Below are 14,157 nucleotides of genomic sequence, written 5' to 3' on the forward strand. Positions count from 1 at the left end.
TACCGGCGCCGTAAACAACGCGCGGAACAACAGGACGCGGGCAAAGGGAGGGGAAGAGGGGGGGGGGGGGGGGTCACGGGACAGAAAGACCCAGAAGCGGAAACGAAAGGAGTGAGTTGATTAGTTGGTCGCGAAAGAGAAAAGGAAAAGCCGCGACGGAAGCAGACAGTGGGTGAAGGCACGTTGGAAAAGGGAGGAGAGACTGCGGTGAACGCTAGCTACAGCTAGCGTCTGCATAGGACAGCGAGCGCAAATCTTTCGCGGTCGCAGGAGTGCATTGGGCCGGACAGCCCAAGGCTTTTCCAGGAAGTCCGCGATTGCGTGCAGACAGCACGCGCGAGCTGCTGCGTGCGCCTGGCGAACGGCGTGCCGATAGATGGCGCTGCGTCGCCTTCGCCGCTAAGTTGCCGCCGGCAGGAGGCTTGCGCAAAGGCGGGGAACGAGCGCCGTCGCCGATTCGCACATGTACGATGCATGCTCTCGCGATACACAATGAGCGAGAGGCAGACGCAAGCACGGGTATACGACAGACACGGGCACTCTACACGAATCGGAGCTTGCCTTGTTCTAGCGCCGCCTCGAGTATTTGTTTCTCATTGTTTCATTCACCAAGCTGACATTACGGAGTCGACTATACCAAACGGCAGCCAGCACAGTCACTTTTCCTAAGAGAGACGTAATCTCCTTCGCGACGCTCCAGACTGCATACGCGAGAGTGCTTGAATAAACACGAAGCGCAGCACACACGGACGGCGACTTCAGTTCTAGGAAGTGGAGGACTCGGGTGGCTGATTAGTCAGCTCGTTGTGTGTGTACGCAGCCGCCTGCTCGCTTTCTTCAATGCCACGCGTGCGAAACCAGCTGCTCGCTTGGTCGGCGCGCGCGCATCGGTCTTGCAACGAAAGGCGTCGTCGTTGAATACCTCGAGCATGAAAGGGCGGTATAGCGTAGGCTCCTGTCTCCCGGTTGCCCCTTTAACGATAGTTGTCGTTGGACATACGCAAACCCCTCATGTTTCCTCGCAGTTAAAAAAAAAAAGGAAGAGACAGACACACACACACACACACACACACACCATTTTAGCCTTAACTGCTAAACTGCGTCTGTCGCGCATGGTGTTGATCCTGAACGGGCCGCGCCCATAGCGAATCCCGCATCCCCCTCTTTCTCCACTCTCGGGAAACGGCTAAGACGTTTTTTTTTTCCCCTTTCTTTTTTCGGGCACAGCGGTTCGCGGCGACGGCACGTCAAGGGCATCAACGACACAAACGCCATACGTCTTCCGTGGCCATGCTCAAGCACAAAATGCAGCGCAGAGCTTGGAATCACCGACAGAAACAAAAAAGTAAAAGTAAGAAAGCAGCGCCACTACAGCATTTCAGTGCATTGCGGGCATCCACAGCAACGTGGCCGCCTTATCTCACCAGCACGAACCCATATACAGTCGAACACCTTTGTAACGAAATGATTGGGGCCTCCGAAATAATTCGTTATAGAGGCCACTTCGTTGTAAACGTCACGCACCACACCACTCGCAATAGAAGGGGAACGTAATTATTTCTTCGCTATACAGGTCATTTCGTTGCAGAGGCGTTCGATAGAGTGAGTCGTGTGCGTGAAGCTAACCCGCGTATGCGCGAGACCTACACTGCCAGCCTCCTCGGCGGTGTGAAAAAAAAAAAGAAATAAAAATGGGCAAAACGCGAGGGAAGCCCCCCCGGGAGATCGGCCGGCAATAAAGATACGCGAATGGCGGTGAGAGGACGAAAGAGAGGCGGCTCGAGAAGGACTCCCCGCGAGCCAGGAACGGGTCCGGCAGGAGCGTTTCTTTGGGCGTCGTCGAGGGGGCGAGCGAGCGCGCGCGGCGACGACCTTGGCCCGCACGCTCCTCGTGCCGAGCCTCCCAAGGCTAGCGAGCGAGCGAGCCGCGACGATGACGGCGGCCTACGCGGCACAGCGCGTCGCGCCGGGAGAGGCGAGTTGTCGACGCTCGCCTCTCACCTCGGCGACGTTGCCGGCGCGTGAGCAGGACGACGGTTACGTCACAAAAAAAGATGAGGAGGAGGAGGAAGAAGAGCGGGATGAGCCCGCGAAAGGCGCTTCCTCGGACGACGTGACGATTTAACTAGCGCGCGCGCGCGCGGTCCCTCCTTCTCGGAAGGCGCATGTTACCTGGCCCGGACGTTATAGGGCTGCTATGAGCGAGCCCCCCGACGCTGGAGTGTAGTGTACGCGTCCGCGTGGTAACAGCGTCGCCGATGATGCCCGGCTACGGACGGCTGGGCGAGGCGGAAGGCAGCTCCCGCTCGCCAACTATAGCCCCGGAGGGCTTCGCTCGACTCTCTTTCACTGCCCCGCGCTAATAGCGCGGCCCCGGAAAGGAAAGATAACGTGGCACCCATTTTACACGTGGTCTTTCGCTCTTGTTCCCCTCCATTCGTGTCTAGAACCGCACGATGAACGCCGTGGCGCGCCACCGTAGCGGGCTTGTCAGAGGGACGAAATTTTTTAAAAAATAGTTGTGGAGCTCGACAGGCGGCGCTGGAAACGAAATTGTGGCAATGCGTAAGCTTGGAAGGAAATTAACGGCGAGGCATTGGAATGGCCGAGTTGCGAGAAAGGACAGCGCCCTGTGACTCGGTTACTTAATTCACCTAATTACTTAGTCACGTGTTTCTTTTTTAATGCGTCAAACTGGGCGACAATGCGTGACTGCTCTGCTGCGACACGAGTAGCGTCCGTCAATACGGCTGCGCAAGTATGTCGCTACCGGGGGTACAGAGCACGCACCGCAATCCAACAGTTGGTGACCGCAGCCAGAAATTATATCAAAAGAAAGAATAGCGCAACTATATTTCTGACGAAAAGTAAAACATCAAAAAACAACGTTAAAGCCAGACTGGAATATAAAAGTTCGCGTGATGCGCATTTCTTCAGCTTCGAATTCAATGTAATGGCGCATTCATATACTAATAAGCGATCACGTAGGCTCGATCCGGTGGTGCCCCCAGATCTATGACGCAGACGAAATCGAGTGCGAGAATCTCAGGACGGGTGTCACCACCCTTTTTTTTGCTTCCACGGCGTCTCTTGGCGCACAATGTCTCCTCTCTAGGTGAAGTTAAGTGCCGAGCTTGCCATTCCGGGGTTTGCATGTACCAACCCTTATATACTTTCCTTCAGCGCCCTGTCTCAATTAAAGCTTTCAAAGCTACTGACGTCTGCTCAGCCTCGACCACCTCGAACTACGCGCCACAACACGCCTCGCAGGTTCCATTCAAGGGCCAAATATTTCGAAACGGAGTACAGATAATAAATGCAGTGCAAAGAACGACTTTTACAGGGAGTCACTGCTCGTGGCATGTTTGACTCTGTCTTCGAGAGTTCTCATACAACCTCAATGGTGTACGTTAACTTTGATTGGAAGAATGTAAATGTACACCGTCGTGAGGCAATATCGAAAAATGAGTTAACTGTAGGTCAAGCCGTTACTACGGTCAATGCTCCATTTTTTTTTTTATGTCTAGATCACTGTTAACACGTGCCTCACGTCAATGCCGCGTGCGTTAGTGTCTAGCGCCGGTAACGCTGAGGCATGAGGTACCGTGTGATAATATATTTAGGTTTTTAGGTGTCAAACTTCGTCACATTAGCAGCCACGTTTGTCGAAAGTCAACGTCGCGCTATCCCATGTGCAGGAAATTTGGAGGTTGCCCCTGCGGTCTTATGTTGAACTTCACCGCAGTACCCCTGCGTAACACAATGTGCTGCGTTTAAGAAAAAAAAATGGTATTTCAGAAGAGACCGGAATTTCAATAACTTTTAATCATGAACGGCGAGAAGGTAGGCCCTTTTATTAACATGCGTATTTACGGCTCCAAGTCGTTGCACCCTCGCTGCGTTATAGCGGAATTTTGGTCAGGATTAAAACACTGTGACAACGCAGCAGGAAAGTTACGAATAAGTGCCGCAAATGAGTCTGTCGATAAAACGGCGTACCCTCTCGACGTTGCTAACTGAAAGTTATCAAAATTCGGGCGGCTTTCTGAAATATATTTTTCTGAAAAATAATGTCCATCGAGCTATGCTGCTGCAGTGCGGTGAAATTCGCCAAATGACCGCAGGGGCAATGTCCAAAAAAATTTCTTGGGTCTGTCCCCTTCTTTCCGCTGAGCTTCGCGCTGCTGGTAGGCAGCGAAGGCACTTTTGTGCTTTCTCAGAACGTCTGGTTTGCGTGAACCGCTTTAACTCACGTACTGCCCGTACCCGTCTCAACATCTTCTCTCTCCCTTCTCTATGTCCCCCTTCTCCCTTCCCCCAGCGTAGGGTAGCCAGCCAGACTCTTGTCTGGTTAACATCCCTGCCTTCCTATATTCCGCTCTCTCCCGCGCGCACTGCTCGTTTAAGGATATCCAACTAACGAGCCCAAACATGCACCTTCCTTTTAAAGTACGACAGCCGTCGGCACAGGGCGTCGAACCTGCGACCTAAAGGAGGAGGAGAGAAAGCAGGCGCACCTGAGCGGTGATGTCGTCCTCGTGCGGCACGCCGTTGGTGGTTGGAGTGGCGCTGGACGCGCGGACGGCAGCCGTGGTCTGTCCCGTCGAGAGGTTGATGGCTGCCTCGAGCTCTGCTTCATGGTCCATCATGCGCTCATCTTCCTACACGAGCGAAGCAAAAAAGAAAAAAAGAAAAGGGTTCGTCAGCTTGCAAGAGCGGGCTCGAGCTCACATGGATGCGCAAGCGCACGACAAGCACAGACTCGACAACGCCGGAACTGCATCGACTTCGTTACCTAACCGAGGCCACATGCGTTGTGGATGGATTGAGCGCACGCTATAACTCTCCTTTATTATTATTATTATTATTATTATTATTATTATTATTATTATTATTATTATTATTATTATTACTGTGTATGAGAGCTTGGTACCATGTCTGATGCCGGTTACTCTTTCTCGGTTAATCAAACAGTACACATGGTACTTAGGCAGGCTCGAACAAGCAAGCAACCCAGGAATAACAGTTAAAAAAAAAAAGACATGTTTAACGAAAGTCACATCGCGCCCATGTCCTGTTCCCGGAAAGTTTCACCAGGCACGCCGAATGTCAAAACAAACACATATTTAACACAGCAAGCAAAGAGAACGTTGAAAAAATAGCAGAGAAAACAAAAAAAGTAAAATCGACATCGCAGTCACTGTCAGATCACACAGAGTTCGAGGTAAGCTGCCCTGCAGCGTGAGAGCGCGTGAGCACAATGCGGCAACAGCGCCATCTCGATTACCTAAGGGGGCAGACATCACTTGCAAATACAAGGTGTGAGGAACGTGGTGTCCCAGGTTTCGGTTTCGGGACCGGCGTTATAAGCAGCGTATAACCACTACATTGCGATCACCATCCATCACAGACGTCGATGACGTCAGCATGCGTACCATCGCGAGCCAATAAGCGCTCCTTTGCCCCTTTCGTCGCCATTTCCTTCCGCTGGTTGGTTCGATGCATAGGCTACAGACACAGCTGACGTAATACGAAGATAAGGGGAGATCGCTGGCAGACGCATTTGTCGTGCAGCCGTCATGATTAAATATAATTATTGTGGTGGAGACGATGACGATGACGACGTTTCAACCTCGTAAACGAGCCCGCGAGCATGGTAACCTCGCAAGAGCCAATAAAGGGTAGTCAATAGCCACACCTGCACAAGTTCACTGCTCGTGAATTTGTCGGTGCTCGAGGGCGGGAGCATCGCGATGCCAGCGGACGAAGCGGTTGCGCTAGATTGGACCAGCTAAGGAAGCAAACAACTAAATGGCCGACAATCGCGTGGAGTCGGTTATACTCCACCTCACACACCCCATGCTATACAGCGAAGCTTAGGGCTCTGGAGCCGACTGCATGCTTCAGAGAAAGGGTGAAATGGTTCGCCCTCTGGCGCTACACCAATCTTTCCCTGAAGTTTGCGTTCAGTCGGCGTCGCGCGATCAGGGGCGGACAATGGAGGAGGCCTTCTTTTGGCTCCCGATTGGCTGACGTGACCCATGGCTTTTCGCTGCGCGGAATTCGTGAGACGCTGTAGAGTGATGTTGAATAGTCTTTTTTTATTCTTTTTTCTTCCTATCGCAGAATGACAACGACATAATACAAAAAACTGACTCGCCTAAATACTTATATATTTCCAGCTCGACGAGTTTCGCTTAACTCAGCAGTGGCTTCTGTGCTGTGGTTTCTGGTGAATCCCTCAAGCGCGTGGCATGTCCTGCAACTTTCCTAAAGTCCTTGTATATATATATATATATATATATATATATATATATATATATATATATATATATATATATAAACAGCACCCTGACAGCTACCAGGCGTCACACAACGGCTGTGGAATTACGCAAGCGGCGTCGTAGGCCTCGCGCGTCATTGGTGCACGATATAGTGCACGCAATCAGACCGAAAAGAAAGCCGTCGGCGTTTGTAGCCCGAACGTTGCTGTCTGTTTTTCCGCTCGGACCTCCGTATGCGCACAGTTGCGCAACAGATTCAAGTGCATGCAATGGTTGAGGTGTCCAGCCTCTTCCCGCATGGTCGGGAAGAGGCTGAACGAATAAAAAAGCAGAACGCCGGACGCCACACTCTGGCTCCACTGCATGCAGATCCGATTGAGCAGAACACGTGATGGCGTGCGTCCGACTGAAGTACATCACCTCTCTTTCTTTCTTTTCTTCTTCATTCTTTTCTCTTTTTTTTTTTACAGCCAAACGCACTGCGCGTTCGAGTCGGCCGCGTCTCTGGGGACCTACCCTTCCACCCGCGAGCCGCGCATCCACCGAGGCAGCACAGCGGCGACGGCGGCGACGACGACGTCGAAAACGCGCCTCGAACCTCCGTACAATTGCTCTTGCAATAAAACATCGTTTCGACATAAAGGAGGGCGCACTCCTGCGATAGCACTTCCTTCTCTCACCCCCACTCCCCTTTTCGTCTCCTCCTCCTTGGCCTGTACCACTTCGGCTGGCACTCAGGGAATCGCGAACGAAACATTCGGCGCACACAATCTGGTGGCCGGCGCACAAGCGGCCCAGCGGCGGTTGTGAGCGCTGTGTATACCTGTCGACCGTACACGCACAGGTGCGCTGTGGCCGCGGCATAGTCAGCGCGACCCGCACGTGTCTCCGACGGAGCGAAGTGAAAAAAAAAAATACATATATACAGAAGTGGAGCAAGTAGGGGACGAAACGAAAATAACGTTGAAAAACAAATGTGCGGATAAATGACGGCTAGGAGCAAGTGCAGTTGTAAAACGCGTGATGAAAAATGAAGAAAACAAGGAACCAGGGGGGGGGGGGATGAAGAGATCAAACCAACTCTCGAATGCTGAACTGGAGAGTGAGAGAGAGAGAGAGAGAGAGAGAGAGAGAGAGAGAGAGAGAGAGAGCAGGTGATGTTTCAGACGGCAGTCCTTGCTGGGTAACTAGAAAGAGAACGTATGCGCGCATGTGCTCATGTGCATCTGTCTGTGCGTGTTTGTGTGCGTTTGTTCGTGTTCGTGCGCGCGTGGCGGGCTGATAAAGCATCACAGTGTATTTGTTTTTGTTGTGTTTCTTCTTCAAGTGAGAGAAGCTGGCTATTCAAGGATGAGTAAGGCACAAGGAACGAACGACCTGTAAACCAATGTAACGGCACCTATTTGGAATAGAGACAGAGAGAAAGGACACAGAGATACAGGTCGAGAGAAGGGTGGGGAAGGGAAAGCCATAGGCAGTTGAGCGGTACGGAAAGACACGGGTTCGCCGTCGCACAGGCAGCAGAAAGAGCTGGAGCGGCGGCGACCGTGCCTAGTTTCTCTTTTTATCTGAACACACGTGGATATCATAGCGGCGGAACGGCCGGTGCTGTGTTTCAGCGGGGCGTACACTTGATGCCGCCGTGGACGACGGCGCGAACCCTTGACGGGCACTTTGTGATAAAAAAAAATAAAGAAAAAGGAAAGAGCAGTCCACGTGGGGGGTGGACGAGCGTTCCATCCGCCATACGATGCGTGAACAAGCTGGACTAGGATTGGAAGAGCTTCAGTTTGGCCTAGTTGGTGTTTACTGCATATCATATTGACCGCAAATAAATACGGGGACAGCGGAAGAGAACACAAACCGCCCGTGTTGTTCTTGCGTTTTCTTCCGCTGTCCCCGTCTTTATTTGAGGTCAGTATGATATGCAGGGACTAGGATTGGTTGGGTCGAGCGTGCTAAGCTGTGTCAAGTCATGCTAAGCTTCGCTAGGAAGAGTTAAAAGCTAAATTTTACAAGAAAGCTGCAACAAAGAAAGACAGAGAGAGTGAGAGAGCGATGTATAAAGCAGGGAGTTTAATCAGGGCCGCGCTCGATTGGCTACCTTACATGTGGGGAAGAAGAAAAGGGTGAAATACAAATGAATAAAAAAGAAAGAAGATCAAGAGAGAGATAGAGAGAGGAAAGGCAGGCAGGGAGGTTAACCAGATGCTAGTTTCCGGTTTGCTACCCTGCACTGAGGTGAAGGAATAGGAGTTGGAAAGAGGACAGAGATAAAGATAACAAATGTGCAGCCAGTGTGAACACACTGGGTGAGAATTTCGCTGGCAGTCACAGGCGTTCGTACATCCCGGTACCAACCGAGGAGCGCAATTGGGCTTCCGTGGCCTTGCGCACGCGAGCGTGCTTAAGCTAAAGAAGCCGAGAGTCTTTTTCCTCCGACGTTGGTGCGTCATCCAAGAGGCAGATATTGGCCCGCAGAGCACAAGCTTGAGCGTCGAATCATCGGAAGTCGAACAGGAATTCTGTCAGTCTAGGCTAAGGTAAACTCGGCTGCGTCAGGCTAGGCTATCGCGACTTGCTTTTGGCGAGCGGTGAAGCTGGCCCACAGGGCCGCCACATAACCGCCACTTCGCGCTCCTCCGATTGTCACTATACAGACAGGCCTGTATAATCTTGGGAAAGCGACAGCAGTACCAGTTGATCGAGAACAGAGCGCGGCGAGAAAAAGAGAGAGGAAGAGGGTGCGATTGAAGGCAAACTACTCCTCCCCCCTCCCTTTCTTTTCTTTTTCTATTATTCGTTCGCATAGGGGTCACAAGACCCCGCAGGGTTGTTCTCGGGGGCAGGTGGCTTCAGCTGAGCGCATTTATTTTACTTTGCTTATACTGCGAGGTCTGGTTATAGACAAAGCAGGTGAGATTACGATTCAAGATTTGCAAGGTTGCAGCAACACGTGGGTTGGACCGGAGTAGACAACTTTCACGAGTCATGTTAAAGAAAATAGCGAGAATATATACAATTACACGTTATTACTATACATCAACGGCGAAAAAAGTGAAAGCGGGGAAGGTTTATCACTGTACGAAACATAAAGAGTCCCAGCAACAAGTTCCAGTCAGCGACGAAAAAGAAATCGAGATTATTCAAGTCGAGTTTTTTGTTGTTGTTGTTTTTTGTAATGGTCATACTTAAGCACCAGAGGCTGGGAACGTCCTGAAGGGGAGGGTACAGAGCGTGGGTAAAGGGAGGGGGCGGTGGTCGACCATGGAAAAGCCCGCCTCTCTACAATCGTCGTGCCCTGGTTTTAACTAGCAATCCGAGCGTCCTCGAGTGGCAGAAACAAACAAACAAAAAACTAGCTCGACATGCCCACTTGTTTCTTGCTGTTTTAGCAGCGTCGCTCTGCCGCCTACCCGAACACGCAAACACTATATATAAATCACCCGAGACAGTTGGGCTGTTCTACATGCCTTCATAGGAAAGAGGAAAGGAAAAAAAAAAAAAAGGGAAATGCATTTACGACTGCTTCGCACACTTACTGCTTTACAAAACAGTATCGCAGAACGCCGTATTCGCAGTCGATTGCGTATGATATAGCGAAACCGAAAAGAAAACATTTGTGAAAGCCGGCGCTTCCATGAAAAAGCGCGCACTGGAGCTCCGGCCAGCGGTACTTGAAAGACGCAAGGCGCATTTAGTTCTTGTTCTTCGACTCGACATTTACACGGGTATTGTACCGGCTGTCTTAACAGGCCTACTGCATTTGCCATAGATTCAAGCGCGCTTCGGAGGCGGGTGCTGATCATGCTGAGAATTTTGTGCGCCTGTATTTTATTTCAACATTTCCCCGTGTTAATCCCGCTCGTTCGTTCGAACGTAAGATGTCGTCAGAGGTGCCGTCCGCTAAATTTGCCAAAATTTCCAATGTAATCAAAAGAAATCAGTCACTACGCGAACACAGCAACGGCCGAGCTGCGAGCGAGCAAAATATAGAGGCATCAAAACTGGCGCGACAGAGAGCGCCGATGCACTTGTGCATAGATTCCGAAATCGGGCATCGGCAGACGTTTACTTTGGACAGGGTGGTTCAAACAGCGTGACAAGGGAATGATACAGGCCACGCTTATGTACAGTCGGCGTCGTTCCTGCGTATAGCGCGAGAACGGCGTGGTATAACGCTAGCTGCTGGGCACGTTCGGGCCCAGCAAGCGCCGTTAGATGTCGCTGCAGGGCTGGGGTCCTGAGCGCCCCGGAGGCCGCCGTTCACGCGCTCTACACAGGAGTGACGCAGACTGTACATAAGCGTGACAGTGGCGCATACACACCAGCGGGATAATAAGCCGAGAACCCTGACTGAGCTGACAAACCAAATGGGCGTTGTATTTAAAGAACTATACGACACCCGGACGACGGCGCATGCGCACTGAAGGCGACAGACGCAGTGGCGAGCGGCACAGATATCGTCGGGCCTATGCGGTCAGAAGAGCGCGAAGACCCTTCCAGATGCCAGTGAATAAGTGATCTATACTGAGCCTGCATAAAAAGCGTCGCCACTAGTCGTGAAAGAAGTCCCGAGATTCCGGCGTTGCAGTTCGCTGGGCGTTCGTGATGAACTGTTACCTCGAACTCTTCGCAAAACGAAGCAGACGCGATATTGGGTCTTCGATCAATCCTGCAGATTACGTAGAGCGCGGACGTTTTATTGCGATAGCAATTACAAGCGCGCTCGAAGGTCGTTCGCCGTCGGCGTGACGTCACGGTATCGACGCGCATGCGCAGCCCACGCGTCCGTGGGAGGCTTTAGAAGATATCAAGGGCCGCGCAGCGCGCTTGGCTGCAAAAGCGACGAAGCCAAGTGGATGCATGCACCGTCATTCTCCGCTCTGTACAGGTATGCACTACTGGTGTGAGCGGACTGGACGGCATCATCATCCTCAGCAGCAGCAGCAGCAGCAGCAGCAGCAGCGACGTATTTTTTTATGTCTACTTGTAGGACGAACTCTAATTACCCCTGTATTGCGCTAGCTGATTACAGCTTACGCCTGCAAATTTGCTCATTTTATCACCCCACCTAATTTTCCGCCGTCCTCGACTGTGATTCCCTTCCCTTGGCAACCATTCTGTTACATCAGTTGTCCACCGGTTATCTACCCTACACTACGCCTGGGCCTTACATGGCATGCCCAGCTCCATTTCTTTCTCTTAATGTCAACTGGAATATCGGCTGTCCCCGTTTGCTGGTTGATAAAAGCCTCAATGATTAATGCTGTACCAAATCTAAGCTTTATACCATGTGTCCCGCCTAACTTGTCCCAAGTGCCACGTAGCTGTACAGAACAGAGGTAATGTTGTTTGCTGTCGCTTGGAACAAGTTAGCCCTTTTTCGTATTTCGCGGGCTTTTTTTAGGCGTGAAAGAAAACTTTCATGTCGCACGTGTAGAGCAACAAAAAGCTGAATCGGGTATTCTTTTTTTAGGATGGTCTACAATTTTCTCCCTAACACTTTCGTGCAGAATATATTATTTGAGTAGTTGACTTTTATAGCAACTAGTCATGTAAATTGGGCGGAATACAAAAGAAAGAAAAGACAGTCTGACTCGCTCCAAGCGACGGCAAAATACATTAACTCGGCTCTGCCCGGCTACGTGGCATCTGCATATTTTAGAATTTTGGCCCAGCTTACGTGGGACACCCACTATGAGCAAAGAGAACGGGAACAGTGAAGGACAAAGAAGTAGTCTCAGATGTTTCCTAAAATCTAGACGCAAAAAAAAAACAAGAAGAAAGAAACATAACCAAGGTTGTCGGCTTAGGACTCCCATACAGCACCGCTTCACTTGCGGTGCTATGGTTCAACTTAGCAGTCACACGTCAGCGATGCATCATTGCTGAACAGTGTCGTAAGTCCGAACGTCACAGCCTAAACGGACGGTGCAAGTGGCAGGATTGTTACTCCGCCCTACGGTACCTTTCGACATGACGGCAGACATAAGCAAACCGTCAACGATTCAACTAAATGAAGGACAACTTACACGCCTGCCGTCAAGTGGTTCGAATCCGATGCGAGTTCCGTTTGTCGTGTTAGATGCCAGTAAATGTTTTTCCTCCCCAACTTTGTAGTCCTTGTAGCCTTTCATATTCACTGGCTTTGCAGACACATAAAGCACCTTCTCGGTTCCCGCGGTAGGAAGACTTGATTTTAAAATACGCTTCGCGTATGTTTCGCCGCGCTTTGGCCCGATCGTTTTTCGTTGTCGCTTTGCCGTTTACTGCACGCAACTGTCGCGTCTTTTGTCTGTCGGGGCTCGTGCATACCTTATGCGTTCCTGCAGCGTAAAATTCACTCGAGTTCGTCGCCCTTTGCGCTGACGTCTAACACTGCTTGTTTGTTGATAGCAGGTTTGTGAGAACCTTTACTTTCTCTTGCCACTCTGTAGAAATGTGCGCCCTTGTAAGAAAAGATCGCGCCCTTCTAAGAAAAGATCACGACTGTGACAAATCGTCTGACGCACATTGAAAGGACCTTGAACACAATTAGCAGGTATGAAAACAAAAGAAAGGATCGACCTTCTTTTCACGCATACTTCCACACCTTCTCATAACTGCCCTGTCAGGGTGCCTCGGAAAATTTCTTCCAGGAACGTGCGTTTTCGCATTTTCTTTTCTTCAAAGGCAAACGAACAAACAAACAAGCAAACAAAAGCATGCAAGGAGCTGCATGACTTCGGCGTTACCTTCAGAAATTACCGAATTTTCTAACAAGTAAATTGAGCATGCCTCGACAAAAAGAAAGAAAACCAAACAGGCGTTCTTGCTTTGAAGCGCCGTATAAAGACCGCAACGAACAAATGCAATCACAAACGCGTCGATACGCACGCGCGACAAGTTTCAAGTACATTCATTTCCGTCAGCGCTTTCGCTCGTTTCGATGCACCATCTCGGCGCGCGCCGTAGGGCGCGAGTTCGCCTGAGAAGGGGCTTTAAACGAAAAGCGCTAACGTGCGTGACGTCAGCGAAGGGTCGCTCTCCATTTCTCCGGGGAAGACTCCATCGCGCGTCGCAGCCGCCGCCGCACGCTAGCGCGACGGCTACGCGCGACGTTACTACTGCAGCTTCGCGACTCACCGGCCGGCGTTACGCGCACGTTTCCGCATCGCGATGAGGGTCGCGAAAACCAGACCGCTGCGCGTGATTAGGATTCACATTTTATGGAAATTACGACGCCCTCGAGGATCCGACGCGGCGTTCTCCCCTACAGAACGGGCCGTTTGGGAACGTGCCAATTCCTGGCCAGAGTGAGTGGCGGTTGGCGATCTCTTTGGTTTGTTTTTAGTTTGTTTCCCCGGTGCAACTGTGAAAACTCGCCTTGCACGGGCGGTACACAGCCTTAATCTCGTTTCGCGTAGCTGTTTACAGTAAGTGGAACACGTTTGCGAAAACGTTCCGTATGTTGGGTGCAACGTATACGTGTAACGAAGTGTCATTGTGCGTCGGTTTTCCATGTTCGGTTGAGCTGCTTGCCGCTTGTTGCGCAGCGCGTGACCCATTAGTATCGTTCCGCATAAATTTCTATAGGTAAGCGGAACACGTTAGCAGCAAAGTCCGGCTTACTTAATGAAACTTTTGTGTAACCAGATTAAGCATGCACGAAGGTTCTATTTAAAAAAGAAATAGGAATATTAGTTGAAAGGAAAATTAAGACGGAAAATTTTGAAACAAGGAATGGGCTCATACAGATATTCAGTGAGCAGCTACTAAACGGCACGCTAGAGAAAATGAGAGAACGAGAATAAGAAAGGGGAGCAAGGGGGTTCGTGCGACTAAAAACCCAGAGCAGCCGCACCAAAAAAAAAAAAAAATAATAATAATA

General features: G+C 50.7%; 1 protein-coding gene across 7 annotated transcripts in view; it reads right to left on the minus strand.

Annotated features, from left to right (window-relative positions):
- LOC142557180 (uncharacterized) overlaps window positions 1-14,157 on the minus strand; it is a 434,150-nt gene that overhangs the window by 71,512 nt on the left and 348,481 nt on the right. For all 7 annotated transcript variants that reach the window (XM_075668850.1, XM_075668851.1, XM_075668852.1 and 4 more), the window contains one exon: window positions 4,518-4,661. In XM_075668850.1, the coding sequence (XP_075524965.1) occupies window positions 4,518-4,649 (132 nt within the window). In that variant the 5' untranslated portion in view covers window positions 4,650-4,661. The remainder of the gene's footprint in view (window positions 1-4,517; window positions 4,662-14,157) is intronic.

Source organism: Dermacentor variabilis, chromosome 9, assembly GCF_050947875.1.
Source record: "Dermacentor variabilis isolate Ectoservices chromosome 9, ASM5094787v1, whole genome shotgun sequence".
Classification (NCBI taxonomy): Eukaryota; Metazoa; Arthropoda; class Arachnida; order Ixodida; family Ixodidae; genus Dermacentor; species Dermacentor variabilis.